The 15,192-nt window shown below is 42.1% G+C and overlaps 1 protein-coding gene and 1 long non-coding RNA gene across 30 annotated transcripts in view; one reads left to right on the forward strand and one right to left on the reverse strand.

Annotated features, from left to right (window-relative positions):
* LOC138738811 (rho GTPase-activating protein 6-like) overlaps window positions 1-15,192 on the reverse strand; it is a 564,699-nt gene that overhangs the window by 484,978 nt on the left and 64,529 nt on the right. For 15 of the 28 annotated variants that reach the window (XM_069889771.1, XM_069889774.1, XM_069889791.1 and 12 more), the window contains one exon: window positions 12,317-12,358. The exons of 3 other annotated variants lie outside the window; for them this stretch is intronic. Coding sequence is in view for 9 of the 25 variants with exons in the window: in XM_069889798.1 (XP_069745899.1) it covers window positions 8,141-8,680 (540 nt within the window). In the remaining 16 variants the exon portion in view is untranslated. Of the gene's footprint in view, window positions 1-8,140; window positions 8,917-12,316; window positions 12,359-15,192 lie in introns of those variants that run through there. 10 more of the 28 variants (XM_069889798.1, XM_069889786.1, XM_069889795.1 and 7 more) reach the window with 5 other exon arrangements.
* LOC138738815 (uncharacterized) overlaps window positions 8,257-15,192 on the forward strand; it is a 92,745-nt gene continuing 85,809 nt past the window's right edge. For both annotated transcript variants that reach the window (XR_011341783.1, XR_011341782.1), the window contains exon 1: window positions 8,257-9,209. This is a non-coding gene — a long non-coding RNA (uncharacterized lncRNA). The remainder of the gene's footprint in view (window positions 9,210-15,192) is intronic.

A 15,192-nucleotide genomic window follows, 5' to 3' on the forward strand; every position in this document is an offset into this window, starting at 1 on the left:
TTCAGGAATGTAACCCTCCCCCTCATCCTTGCAATGTGGGTGTCTCGCCAGTATGTCTGAGGTACTGTTGGTCTTTCAACAAGTTAGTATTGATATCAACTTTTTAGTTACTGATCTTTCTAATGCAAAAAAACCTGTTAAGATGCAACAGTATTGTTGAAACCCGTAGTTTAATCTCATTAATAATTTTTGAATTTGACAGTTTTCCAGGAGTATAGATTAGTTTTTAATTAAATTTTCAGTCAGTCTCAGTAGTAGGAAGGGGAACCTGGCTGCAAGTCTGATCACATGGGCAGGTCAACCAAAAGACACAGGATTAAACTAATTTACAAAAGGATCGGAGCAGAAATGAGGAACTTGCTTTTATGTCACAAGTGATTGGAACGTAAAGGGTGATGAAAGTATATTCAACAGGGATTTGAGAAGACATTTGAAAATGAAAAGAAAATTGCAGGAATATGGGTGAAAGTGCAGAATGGGAATCACATTGCCATTTCAAATCACCTGTTGGGCTGATATTCTCCTGCTGTGATGTTTAGCTTCAAGAGCTAAGAATAGTATTGGTCAACTTACTTGGATATTTCCATTCAAAACAGTGTTGGCTTGAATTATGAACAGTATTGACTTCAACAGAGCTACACTTGAACTTACTAAAATGACACCATTTTGGACTGTCAACTCAATCAAGATAAATTTATTGTCATCTGATTGCACAAGTACAACCCGAAAATACAGGGTTCTCCAGTCCAGACACGGAGGTACACAACTAGACATAACACACATACAAACACCACATATGTAGGACAAGTACTCATATCTACAAATAAATAAATAAATGTTGGCTCATGAATATAAGAGTCTCGGATGGTTAGTGTGAGCAGTCCTTTGATCATTCAGCATTCTCATTGCCCGTGGGAAGAAGCTGTTCCTCAGCCTGGTGGTGCTGGCTCTGATACTCCTGCGTCTCTTTCCCAATGGGAGCAGTTGAAAGATGTTGTGTGCAGGTTGGAAGGGGTCGTCATTGATTTTGCAAGCTCTCTTCAGTCAATAATCATGGTAAATCACATCAATGTCGGGGGGGGGGGGTGGGGAGGAGGAGGCGAAGGGAGACCTCAGTGATTCTCTATACTGCTATTATGGTCCTATGGATTGACCTTTGATCAATTTTTTGTAGAAACCAGACCATACTGCGATGCAGCCAGCCAGGATGCTCTCGACAGAGCTCCTGTAGAAGGCTGACATAATGGTAGCCAGTGAGTGTGGTGAATATAAGCATCTATGTATTCTATGATTAAAAATGACAACTTGTTTTTTTCATCACATATCCTCGAAGAGTTATTCAAAATTACTTCCGTCATCATTAACAGGCATTCTACAACATGCTGCCACATCAGAACTACTTCTCATTCACAGGCATTCTACAACATGCTGCAACATCAGAACTACTTCTCCATAGATGGGTAATCAATTCACATTCCATGGACCTGGGACAGTCAACACAACTTGCCTGCATATTTGGAGGTGCCATCACATAATTGTCTGTTACTGACACACCTTTAGTAGTTCTCAACCAATATGACACAACCAAAGACAATGCTTTTCTTAGCGCTTAACCATTGGCCTATTCTCTCCAGAAACGATATTTATTTTAAGTAATCCTAAAACCACGGAAGTTTCAAAGAGTACAGCTTAAGAGGCGGCAATTTGGTCCATGCCGAATATTTTAAATAGGCATCTAGTGTGTTTCACTCCTACTTTTTCCTCACGATGCCTCTAATGTTTTTTTTTCCTTCCTAACACTTAATCTTCTGAGAATTTATTTTGCCACTTGCTTATCCTTTCTTCCAGAATTTCTACAACTTCTACCTCCCGAACTTTTTACACTTGTGTATTTTGTGTCACATGTAGGCCTTGAAATTGCTCCCTACATCCCTGTCATGCATACTTTACAGTTTAGCCACTTTTAGCATGACAATTTTCCATTTCATCTTATTAGCATCATAGAGACAGGACCTACAGCCCACAAAACCCATGCCAACTATCAAGCCCTGATTTACACTAATCCTATATTAATCTCATTTTTAAAATTCTCTCCACATTCCCATCAACTCCACCCAGATTCTATCACTCACCTATGTATTGGGGGCAATTTACAGTATTGTACAACTTTCAACCCATATCTTTGAGATGTGAAAGGAAACCCACAAAGTCTACACAGACTGCTCAAAATGAGGATTGAACCTGGGTCTCCAGTGTGGTGAGGCACAAACTCCATTAGCTGCCTCACTTACTGTGGTCACAACTGCTGAGGTAGCCTGCGGAAGGCTATCTCGGCAACAAAAAACCAATTTCAGAGGAAGTTAGATACAGAGACAGATACTTGCCAGCTGTGGCAGGGATTGCAGGCCATTACATCCTACAAAGTGAGAGTAAACACCATAAGTGGCTGTGATTCTTTAATACCCAATAAGCTGAACACCTTCTATGCCCACTTTGAAGAGAACAACAGTTCCTACGAGAATCCCTGCAAAGGCCAAGGACCCTGTGATATCTATCTCTGAGGCCAACATCAGACCATCATTCAAGAGGTGAACCTTCGCAAAGCATTAGGCCCTGATAGAATACCTGCAGGGTACTGAAAATCTGTGCCAACCAACTAGCTGGAGTATTCAGACATTTTCAATCTCTCATTGGTGCAGTTGGAGATTCCCACCTGCTTCAAAATGGCATCAATCATCCTGATGCCAAAAAGAACAGAGTGAGCTACCTCAACGACAATCACCCAATAACACGCACATCTACTGTGATGAAATGCTTTGTCAGATTGGTCATGGCCAGAATTAATACCTACCTACGTAAAGGACTAGATCTGTTGCATTTCACCTACCGTCACAATCGCTCCACAGCAGATGCAATATTCACTGGTTCTTTTCTCAGCTCTGGATCACCTGGACCACAGCAACTCATACATATGGCTGCTTCTCATTGCCTAAAGCTCAGCCTTCAATACCATTATTCCCTCCATGCTGGTCAACAAGCTCCAAACCTTGGGCCTCGAAACATGCCTCTGCAACTAGATCCTCATTGGAACACCACAGTCAGTTTGAATTGGAAACAGCATCTCCTCCTTACTGATGATCAACACAAGTGCATCTCAAGGATGCATGCTTAGCCCACTGTTCTACTCACTCTACACCCATGACTGTGTGGCCAGACATAATTCAAATGCTATCTACAAATTTGCCAATGACACCACGGTTGTGGGCAGAACACAGGCAAAAATTAAGAAGCATACAGGAGGGAAATAGATCAGCTGGTTGAGTGATATCACACTAACAACCTTGCACTCGACATTAACAAAACCAAGGAAATGATTGTGGATTTCAGCAGGAAATCAGGAGAGCATGAACCAGTCCCCATCGAGGGGCCAGCAGTGGAGAGGGTCAACAAATTCCTGGATGTCAACATCTCTGAGGATCTGTCCTGGAGTCTCTATATCAATGCAATCAGAAAGAAGGCTCATCACCAGCTATACTTTGTGAGTAACTTGAGGAGATTTGGTATGTCATCAAAGGCGCTCCAAAACTACCACAGATGTACCGTGGAGACCATCCTGGTTGGTTGCATCACTGTCTGGTACGGAATTGCCTATGGTCAGGACAAAAAAAAATCTATTGAGGGCTGTTAACTCTCACTATTGAGGGCTGTTAACTCTCACTATTGAGGGCTGTTAACTCGGCTTGCAACAGCACGTGCACCAGTCTTCACTCCATCGAGTTCATCCACAAGAGGCAGTGTCTTAAAAAAGCAGCCTCTATCCTCACGAACCCCACCTCTCAGGCCATGCCCTCTTCATTCTGCTACCATTGGGAAAAAGATACAAGAGCCTGAAGACGAGCACCCAGTGGAACAAGGACAGCTTCTTCCCCGCTGCCATCAGATTCCTGAATGAACAATGAACCACAGACACTGCCTTACTTTGTCTTTTTCTGGCACTTCTTTTATTTATTTTATAATGTGATTGATATAAATATTTACACCGTGATGCTGTTGCAAAACAACGAATTTCGTGACATGTTCATGACAATAAATTCTGATTCTGAAAACGACTGAATTTATTCATTATCTGTGCTGCTATGCTATTAAGAAGTCACTAAAGCTATGATTATTATCTGTAACAGGACTCCACAGTTAGATAGCAAAAGTGATTATGTTTATTTTACCAATTTTACCTACATTGGCAATGCCTGTACTTTTCTCCAATTTTAAAAATGAATAGTCATACTGGGACACACAATGACTAAAAGTAATGTTACAGGAAATATTTTTCTTTGGCTTGGCTTCGCGGACGAAGATTTATGGAGGGGGTAAAAGTCCACGTCAGCTGCAGGCTCGTTTGTGGCTGACAAGTCCGATGCGGGACAGGCAGACACGGTTGCAGCGGTTGCAAGGGAAAATTGGTTGGTTGGGGTTGGGTGTTGAGTTTTTCCTCCTTTGCCTTTTGTCAGTGAGGTGGACTCTGCGGTCTTCTTCATAGGAGGTTGCTGCCCGCCAAACTGTGAGGCGCCAAGATGCACGGTTTGAGGCGATATCAGCCCACTGGCGGTGGTCAATGTGGCAGGCACCAAGAGATTTCTTTAGGCAGTCCTTGTACCTTTTCTTTGGTGCACCTCTGTCACAGTGGCCAGTGGAGAGCTCGCCATATAACACGATCTTGGGAAGGCGATGGTCCTCCATTCTGGAGACGTGACCCACCCAGCGCAGCTGGATCTTCAGCAGCGTGGACTCGATGCTGTCGACCTCTGCCATCTCGAGTACTTCGACGTTAGGGATGAAAGCGCTCCAATGGATGTTGAGGATGGAGCGGAGACAACGCTGGTGGAAGCGTTCTAGGAGCCGTAGGAAATATTGTACATTGGCTAATAAACTCGGACAAGGTGCAACCTTGTTAAAATAAATCTTTTGCACTTCTTTGCCTCTCGCAGATCTGTGAGGTAGCACTTTAGTAAATAAAATACAATGTCATGGGTTCGAGTCCCATTTCAGACTTCAGCTTTAACCTAGAGTACAACTTCAGCAAAGTGCAAAGGAGTGATGTACTTCCAGCAATGCCATGCTTTTGGTTGAATCTTTACACCAAGGTTCTTTCTTTCTTCTCAGATGGATGTTAAAGACACAATTATGAGTCAAAGAGTAGGGGACGTTCTCTCAATGTTATTATTCATTGGACCACTATTAAAGTCAGCCATATTTTGAGCCATTTGTAGTGATACTTCAACAATGTAAGATTAGCTGGGAGGTTTTTTGTGACATCTTGCAATTCTTAGAGTCTGTTGGGTTCAAAATGCTTCATCCACATTATGTTTTGTAGTCAATTCTATGATTAGATTTCTGTGTCTTGCATGGTTCGAGTAGTTAGACCATAAACATTTGTAGTGGCCATTTCTGTGTCTTGCATGGTTCCAGTAGTGGCCACTATTCTTTCTTTTTCTTTGGCTTGGCTTCGTGGATGAAGATTTATGGAGGGGGTAAAAGTCCACGTCAGCTGCAGGCTCGTTTGTGGCTGACAAGTCCGATGCGGGACAGGCAGACACGGTTGCAGCGGCTGCAGGGGAAAATTGGTGGGTTGGGGTTGGGTGTTGGGTTTTTCCTCCTTTGCCTTTTGTCAGTGAGGTGGGCTCTGCGGTCTTCTTCAAAGGAGGTTGCTGCCCGCCAAACTGTGAGGCGCCAAGATGCACGGTTTGAGGCGAGATCAGCCCACTGGCGGTGGTCAATGGGGCAGGCACCAAGAGATTTCTTTAGGCAGTCCTTGTACCTTTTCTTTGGTGCACCTCTGTCACGGTGGCCAGTGGAGAGCTCGCCATATAACACGATCTTGGGAAGGCAATGGTCCTCCATTCTGGAGATGTGACCCACCCAGCGCAGCTGGATCTTCAGCAGCGTGGACTCGATGCTGTTGACCTCTGCCATCTCGAGTACTTCGACGTTAGGGATGAAAGCGCTCCAATGAATGTTGAGGATGGAGCGGAGACAACGCTGGTGGAAGCGTTCTAGGAGCCGTAGGTGATGCCGGTAGAAAACTTAATAGTGGCCACTATTAAGTTTTAGTGAAATCCTGTGATAATACCACAGCAGCTGCTTTGAAATGGAAATAGATTCGTAAAAACAGCAGGTGGATTAGAAAAACTTTGGTAGATTCCAAACAGGGTTAGTAGAATAATTGGTGACATGGGTGTATTTGGATGGTACAGGCTCATGGGCCAGAAGGGCCTGTTACTGTGCTAGATCTCTCAATTATATCTTTAAAATTAAAATTCCAGAAAGATTAAAATAGAAATTGGAATGTATTTTTCAAACAATACTTTCAAACAATGACAATTCAATAAATCAATCACATTTCATGACAAATCACCATTAGCACAAATTTATATTTACTAATCATTATTTTATTTCAATTTGAAAATGGTGTATCATAAATTATTTCCTATTGAATACAGCTTATCGTCAACTATTTTGTCCCACTTCAGAGTTTGATGAACACATTTGGCTGTGGAGCACAGCATGGAAACAGACCTTTCTGTCCAACCCATCCATTCCAATCATGTTATCTACCTTGAGCCCATGTTTGGCCTCTATCATTTCCTGTGACAGCTTGGTCGATATACCTACCAACCCCTGTGTCCAGGCAAAGCAATGAACCACCACTGCAGCCTATAAAGTTGCAGCACAAAAAAAACTTTCACTTGAGAGATAAGCAAAAGAAGTTTGGTTAAGATATTACAGGATACATACAGTAGGAATGACAGTGTAGAAAAGGACAGAATGAACAGACACAGACACAAGGCAGATCAGACAAAGCTGACAGGTATTAATTAGCCCATCTTGTGAGAAAGACAGGAATATATCAATTCTTAGTGTCAACTATCAAAAAGATGTCCCTTTCCACAGAGAATTAGGAGGCACAAAACCTTACAACCCACTTTACATAATAGGAATAAATATGAAATGAAATGTAAATAAAAATTACAACCATTCACCCAGGAACAATGCCAAGTTAAAACATGCTTCCAACTGGCCTTTCCAAACATCACAGTAAGCAGTAGGCAGGGCCTTGCATTAAAATAAATTACTATCAAACAAAAACTTTGACACTAAATGCTGTGTTGAATCTGTTGCTATCAGTAACGCAAAACAGTTGCTGAAAATTGCTGGTCACAAGCTATTGAAACGACAATCTTCAATAAATCCCAATTCAATCCTGTAGAAGCTGCTTTCATTTCAGTTTTCCTAATGGTAGCATCACCATCCACAGCGCAGAGCAAAACAAAATCACAGCTTAAACCGGTGGATCAAAATAACTGTCAACTCTAATCTAGTTTGGAAATAAACTAGCAATATTTACAAGAGAAAAGCGCCACTGACTTCCAATTAATTCAAAGGACTAACTGATCCTGTTCTACACCCATGTTTGAATGGTAACAGGTATTTTATAGGTGTCGTTTAAAAACATTAGGATGCTATGTTCAACTGTGTGGATTAACTCATTTTCAATTCTCAGCTCCTTTTGTGTTATTGTTTAAATAATGAATGAAGTTTAACAAGAGTTTAACTAACCACCCCCCACTCCACAGCATCAAATCTCACGCATGCATTCTCTTTCAGGTATCAGGAAGGGTACCTTTCTATACCCTTACAACCCAGTACATTACAGGCCAATCTCTCCCCACCATTGAGAAAATCTACATGAAGCGCTGCTTTCAGAGCAGCAGGCAACAGTCATCGAGGATTCACCCAAGTCAAGATGTGCTCCGTTCTCGCTGCTGCCATCAGGAAAGAGTTATGGGTGCCACAAGACTCATCCCACCAGGTTCAGGAATACTTGCTACCTCTTCACCATTAGACTCCTAAACAGCAAACTCAATCAGAGACTCATTTAGTATTACAGAATACTCATTTTTTTCTGTATCGCAAAGTCAGTTTATTTACATTCATTTCTTTTGTACAGGTATATTTTTCTTGAGTACTGTTTGCACTACTAAGTAGAAATTTTGCCTGGCAGGCAGGAAAAGTAATCTCAGGGTTGTAGGTGACAACAAGCCTGAACTTTGAAGGATGTATGAATTCAATTCGGAATTCCTACCTCTGACCTCCAGACGATGTAGGACTGACTGTTGGGTTGATGTGGCTTTCTCTGCAGCCACTTCCTTGGAGAGAAGAAGGTGTTGCTGGCCAGGTACTGGCCCTGGTTCCTGGGGAGGAAGGAGAGGTCCCAGGCAGCGGTTCTTTTCACACTTCCCCTCTGGTCGTAATCGAGGCAGAAGTTGGTGGAGAAGGATTTCTGCAGAGAGGTACGAGGGTTGGTGGCACCACTGCTCGCGGAGCACTGCCTGTACCTCAGCGACCGGGAGCCGGCTAAACTCTCCGAAGAGCTGAGAGAGGACGGGGGACTGTTGATGCCCGAATATTTGGAGCGCAGGCTGGTACTTCCCAGGACGTCGAAGTCATCCTGCACCAGGTCGACATCGGTCGCGTAGCCTCGGATGATGGCCGAGTCCAAACTTCGGGTCTGGCGCAATTTCCTTTTGGACATAGTTTTGGTCGATGGCGAGGAGCAAAACAATACTGTGTTCAACCATCCTCCACCTCCACCTCCACCTTGAAATAAACCTTGCGTCGACATTGTCGAAGTTATTTTGCGCTTTAATCAGATGGTGGGGTTTGGCGTTGGCTGGCGTTTTCTCATTGGAAGGAGGGCTCAGTTACACGGTCCCTTGAAGAGGAGCCCCAGCCTGGAGTCTCGGCGGGCTGGTGCCCTCATCCTGACAGGAGACCGGTCCTGGACTCGGGGACCGGAATGAACACGGGCGAATCTGGGACTGAAACTCACAAGGGGAGGAGAGAACCCGAGCCAGCGACACCAGCTCACATCCGCACCACTCGGACTAAAACTTGGCAACCCTTTCACCCTCTTAACCCTCGCGGAGCTGCACAGTCGCCAAGTCAGTAAATACACCACCGAAACACAACTCCTCGAAGATCTCATGAAACTAGTGGGGACACTCAAGAAGTGAGCAAGTTTCTGCGGCGAAGGGCGACTGGGTCAACGCTTCAAAACGGCGAAGGAAGCGAATGCAAAGCTTATTTTTCAGGGTATCCCTGGTCGGACAGAAGCCAAGACAGCGCGTAAATGTTAAAGTGATCATGAACAGGTAATATGCCTTCAGCAACTGGCTGAGGACAGACGTTGGCTGGGTTAAAATGCTGGGCTGAACGATTTCAAATTTGGTCCCGGGACAGGATATCAGCGCAGAAAGGCCTGGGGTGGTACTCAGTTTCTGACTCGGGGTCGACACTTTCAGTACGGGAGAAGGGGCAAATAAACACACGGAGAGGGATTTTAGCTCACTCAAAAATCGAGTTCACACCATCAAGGAATGGAAAAAAAGCAGACAGGTGGGGGGGGGGGTGGAGGGGCACAGGTAAGGGGTCAAAAGTAGAGATGGATGGGAGGGCACAAGAGAAAATAGATGAAAAGTGATGGGGAGGGGAGTGGTCTCTGAATCGAGAGGGAAGACAGAAGTGGGGAAGGGAGGGAGACAGTTGAGGGGAAGCCACTTTTTTTATGAAGAAGGAGGACATCTTGGATGATCTGGAATGGAAAGTGTTATCCTGGGAGCAGATGCAACGGGGACAGAGGAATTGAGAGAAAGGAATTAAACTCTTAGAGAGGACAGGGTCTGTAGAAAATTTGTCTCCGGAGGTGGAGAAAGAGAAATGAAGAAAGTGGAGGGCGTTGTCAGGGATGGACCAAGTGAATTTGCGGGCTTGATGAAAGTTGGCAGCAAAGTGGATAAAGTTGATGAGTGCATCGTGGGTACTTGATGCAGCACCAATCGATGTAGCAGAAGAATAGTTGAGGAGACTTGCCAGTGGAGGCTTGTAACATGGATTGCTCTACATAGCCAACAAAAAGGCAGACATAGCTGGGACACATGCAGGTACCCAAAACTTGGAGGAAATGGGATGAATCATAAGAGAAGTTATTTTTGAGGGTAAGAACAAGTTCTGCCAGGCAGAGAAGAGTGGTGATGGAGGGGGACTGGTTGGGTCTGTTACTGAGAAAGAAACAATTAACTTTGAGTTCTTTGGTATGGGGCATGGTGGTGTTTAGTAATTGAGGTGGTCTAGTCCAAGGAATTGAAGAGATGGAGGGCATGTGAAGTATCTGGATCGGGGGTGGGGGGGGGGAGAGGAGAAAAATAGAGTTGAGGTAAGACTATACCCCCTCAGTGGGGCAGAAGCATATGGAAACAATGGATCTGTCGGTACAATTGAGTTTGTAGATCTTGGGTAGGAGGTGGAACCAGGCAGAGTGAGATTGGGAAACTGAGGTTAGAGGCTGTGGGAGGGAGATGACTGGAAGTGATGAGGTTAGAGATGGTACATGAGAGGTGGCTTGATGTTCTTTGGTGGGGTTCTGTTGAAAGGCTAAGGAGGTGTCTGACAGCTGTTATTTGGCTTTGGCAAGTTAGAGGTCAGTGCGCCAGATCATAACAGCACCACCCTTGAACTGGTGCAAAAAGAGGGGAGGGCAGGGAGTTCTAAGGGGGTGAGGTTAGAATAAGTGAAGGGAGTGGTGAAGCTGAGATGGTTGATGTCTCAGTGGCAGTTGGAAATAAAAAGATCTAGAGCAAGCAGATGGCCAGGATGAGGTGTCCAAGAAGAAGAAGATTGGTTAAAGTGGGAGAAGACCAAAGCAGGAGAATGGGATATTGGTTAAAGTGTGGTCATGGCAGTGATTGAATTAAGCAGTGCCAAAATGCATTTCAAGTTGAAATAACTGCTCATTTTTGCTTGGGAGTATCTACTCTTGAGATTAATAAAGTTAGAATGCAAAAATATATGAAATCTGGAGAAGATTCCTTACTGTATCTGTGCAAACCCCAGGTGATGTTTTTCACCTATCGAACGAATTCTTACCTGCTACAATGTTAAAACTCAGTCTTAACATAATCCTGAAGCAAGTATTTGTGGAAAAATATCAGAATATTTTCATCTCAATGACTATTTTATATATCCTTGGATAAATATTCACTGAGCTCTGTAAAAATCAACCAGTTTTACTATGAACTTGTAAATTCAAGCACATTTATTGTGACAGCCATAAATTTACTAACCCCAAATAAACGTGGGTGATCACATATCCATGATTCCTGTGCATCAGTTTTCCATGGATATTAAAATTAATTTTGTCCATTTCCCTAAGGTACAGGATGGGGCAACATTAAACTGGTTAACCTTTCCTTCAGTAATATATGTCCACAATAAAATGGTGGGGGGATGGGGAGATTATGGTGATGTTTCCCTGCTCCTGGTGTCCTCATAATGGTTGCAAGTTGGGCAGTGATAACAAAGAATCCTTAGCAACATAATCCAGTGCAGCCGAATTGGAAGAGGGACTGAACGTTTAAGGCAGTTGAATTCTGCTGAAGAAGTAATTGTTTTGCATTGTTCGTTGAATGTTATTGAGATGCCGAATCTGTACAGTTAGCAAAGGCTGAATTACTGTGCGGATCTTTCATTTGAAGTGGTTGTTAAGAATTGGCAGCTACACCCAACTTTTCACCTGTTGCAGTGGCCACTGCATTTATGTCCAGGTTCCTGGCCAATGATACATTTCAAGATGTTAATGATGGATCTCTGTGTGGATGATATTATTGAATGTCATGGGGCAAGGTTTATGCTGGATTAGTTATTGCATGGCATCTGTGTTCCCATTGTCAGTCCGAATGTGCATGTCACCTAGGTTCTAATAGACATGAATGTGTGCTGTTTCATTAAATGGCACTGCAAATGTTTCTGACAAGAATCATTCTACATTTAATAATGCTTGCATTGACCAGTAAAAATGTTATGCCTTGAATATATGAGCTATTCAGAAATGAGCATAAATATATTATGCAAATGAGTATATGTGCATATTGATAAGTTGAAAATGCTGCATTTATTTAGCACCTTTTACAATTTAAGAATGCCGCTCAGCCGTGGAACTGTTTTTGAGGTTATTTGTTTCGTAAATCCAATGTAACCAACCATTGCTGAATTCAGTCCATTGATGTTTTCTCTCACTCGGTCTCCCATCTCATCTCAGAATGATGCTCATTCCATGATAAAATTCATCACTCCCCTGTTGAAGTCTAGTCATTGTTGTTACAGATGCCAACTCACCCACAACAAAAAAATGACTATTCATGTTTATCTGTTTTACATGTAAATTTGAGAGATATTTGCTCGCCAGGACACCAGGAGAACTAACCTGCTTTTCCTTTAGTAGCCTCGCATGGTCTTTCTCAGCTGCCTGAGGAGATAGATGAAATATTTGTTAAATGCCTGACCCAAAGTTCCTGCTCTTCTAGTCGGCATAAAAATTATTTATTTCCTTCCTTAACTTCCTGTACTCTGTAGCTAATAGATGATTCATTGAATTCAGTCATTTAACCAACAATTTTGCACATAATTTACACAAGGTTCATTTATTGGTCTTATGATAAATGTTTCAAAATGGGATTGGCAATTTGTTTTGTACACTCTCTTTATCTGTGACGCCTCGAGAGAATTTATTAAACAATCCCTCAATTTGAGCAAATGTAGTCACAGTCTATTCTTGCCTCTTGGTTGACATTACATTCTTTACTCAACTCACATAAATATTTCATAATGTTTACTGACTTTCAGACACAGAAGCAAGTTTGCTGCCACAGGGCTAAGGCTGATTTCCAAATCAAAATATTCAAACAAAAGGTTTGAGAACAGAAAAGAGTGTAAAATGTATACAATAATTGTTCAGCAGTAGACATTAATCTGCATGTACAATTAAGAATGAAATCCATAATGGGTCAAGCCCTTGAAAAAATATTTGCTTCCTATGAGAATACAACAGGAAGGAGAAAATTGCTGATAAACAAAACTAACAAGCAGTTCGTTATCATTGTCCAAAAGCAGTGGAAAATGGAAATGAGTATGTCATTGTTTATATTACAGTGTTCATCTACTATTTATCTGGTGTTGATTTGACTTTTTGAAGTACTCAGTCTATGAGAATGTATTTTCATGTTTTCATCAAAATTTGAATTATGGTTCAAAAATTATTTTTGTCTGCTGTAAATCTGAATAAACCAATTCTCCTTGTATTTATTGAAAATTATAATAACTTTAATGGTATGTAATATGTGCACTATGGAAACAGACTAAAACCTGAATCTGTTTGAGGACTTTCCCTGGATCACTACAGTAGTTTAAAGTCAAATATTCGAGCCCTTTGGTGACTGTTAAAAACAGATGAAGTGTAACTTGATTTATTTGACCATTGTTTAACACACAAGAAGCATGTTTGGAGTTTAATTATAGATGTCTATCATATAATTAATTAACTATTACTCTACATTTCGGAATAACTACAGTTTAGCATTATTCTGGCACTTGTAACGATCCCATCACACACTCAACTTATTCCTTTTGATTTATTCCAAACTCTAGCATTAGAAACAAAAACAGAAATTATCTGTGTTCTTAAGAGGGTAAAAATAAATATAAAATTAAAAATAGATAAACAATGCCATTCATGGGGGATCTGAGAACAAAGGTGGCAGATTGTAGAAATGCTGCACCATAGTTCCAGCAACCTGGGTTCAATCCTGACCTCTGATGCAGGATGTATGGAGCTTCTCGCTATGATTGTAAGGATTGCTCCTGTTACCTCCAACATTCCAAAGATATGTGGTGGATTAAATTAATTGGCCAATGGATAGAACTCTACTCAACCAATTTTCCCCTGCAGCCGCTGCAACCGTGTCTGCCTGTCCCGCATCGGACTTGTCAGCCACAAACGAGCCTGCAGCTGACGTGGACTTTTACCCCCTCCATAAATCTTCATCCGCGAAGCCAAGCCAAAGAAGAAAGAAGAAGAACTCTACTTAGAGTGGTAGAATTTGGGGGAGTTGATGGGAATGTGTGGAGAATTAAATGGGAAATATGTAAGATTAATGTAAAATTAATGCTGAATGGTTAGCATGGACAGTGTGCTGAAGACCATTTCCATTCTGTATAATATACTTCTCAAATCAGGCCTTAGGCATAAAATCACAATACTCTCTCTCTCTCTCTCTCTCTCTCTCTCTCTCTCTCTCTCTCTCTCTCTCTCTCTCTCTCTCTCTCTCTCTCTCTCTCTCTCTCTCTCTCTCTCTCTCTCTCTCTCTCTCTCTCTCTCTCTCTCTCTCTCTCTCTCTCTCTCTCTCTCTCTCTCTCTCTCTCTCTCTCTCTCAAAATATTGTGGAATTTGAAGTAATTGATGCCTTCGAAGCTTAATTAAATTAAGGGTATTAAGGAATATATTTGGATTGATAAAGACATTAACAAAGATGTATTTGAATAGTTCAAGAGGCTTAATGGACCACAAGAGCTGGAGAATAGTGAACTGGTTTCTCTTTCCCAACCTTGGATATGATTTAAGATTCCTGGTCATTTTTTTTATGTGTAGGAACATAAGAAAATGAAGTAGGTGTTGACCATGCAATCCCTCAAACTTGCTCTGCCACTCAAAAAGAATATGGCTAAATTCCTATTTTCTGTCTGTTCTCTATAACCATCGATTCTCAGCCTTGAAAACTTTTAATGGCTCAACTTCCATGTCTTCCTCAGATCGAGAAGTTCAAAGACTCATGACCCTTGGAGGGGGAAAAAAAACTCTCTCATCTGAATTTTAAAAGGCAACCCCTAATCTGAAATTATGACCTGCTTGTTTTAGATTCCATCATGAGAGAAAACAGCACGTTATCTACCCTATCAAATTCTGTCCAAAACACTGAAATGATTCACCTCTCATTTTTCAAAACTTCAATGAATATCGATCCAACCTGCTCAACCATACTTCAAAAGGCAGTCCCTTCATTCCAGGAATCAAACTAATGAAACTTCTCTGAACTGCCTGAAATGCATGCTCGGAGGTCTTGGCCATGATTCAGTTGGCAGATGTCCCGTCTTTCAATCCATCATATGTTCAAGCCCATTTCTAGAGATTTTGATCACATAATTTACAATTGCAATACTGAGAAAGTGCTATGTTGTTGGTGAAGCTGCTTTTCAGATGAAATGGAGGTCAATCCATCCCACTAAATTTGCATCCTCATAAGGATA

Source organism: Narcine bancroftii, chromosome 7, assembly GCF_036971445.1.
Source record: "Narcine bancroftii isolate sNarBan1 chromosome 7, sNarBan1.hap1, whole genome shotgun sequence".
Classification (NCBI taxonomy): domain Eukaryota; kingdom Metazoa; phylum Chordata; class Chondrichthyes; order Torpediniformes; family Narcinidae; genus Narcine; species Narcine bancroftii.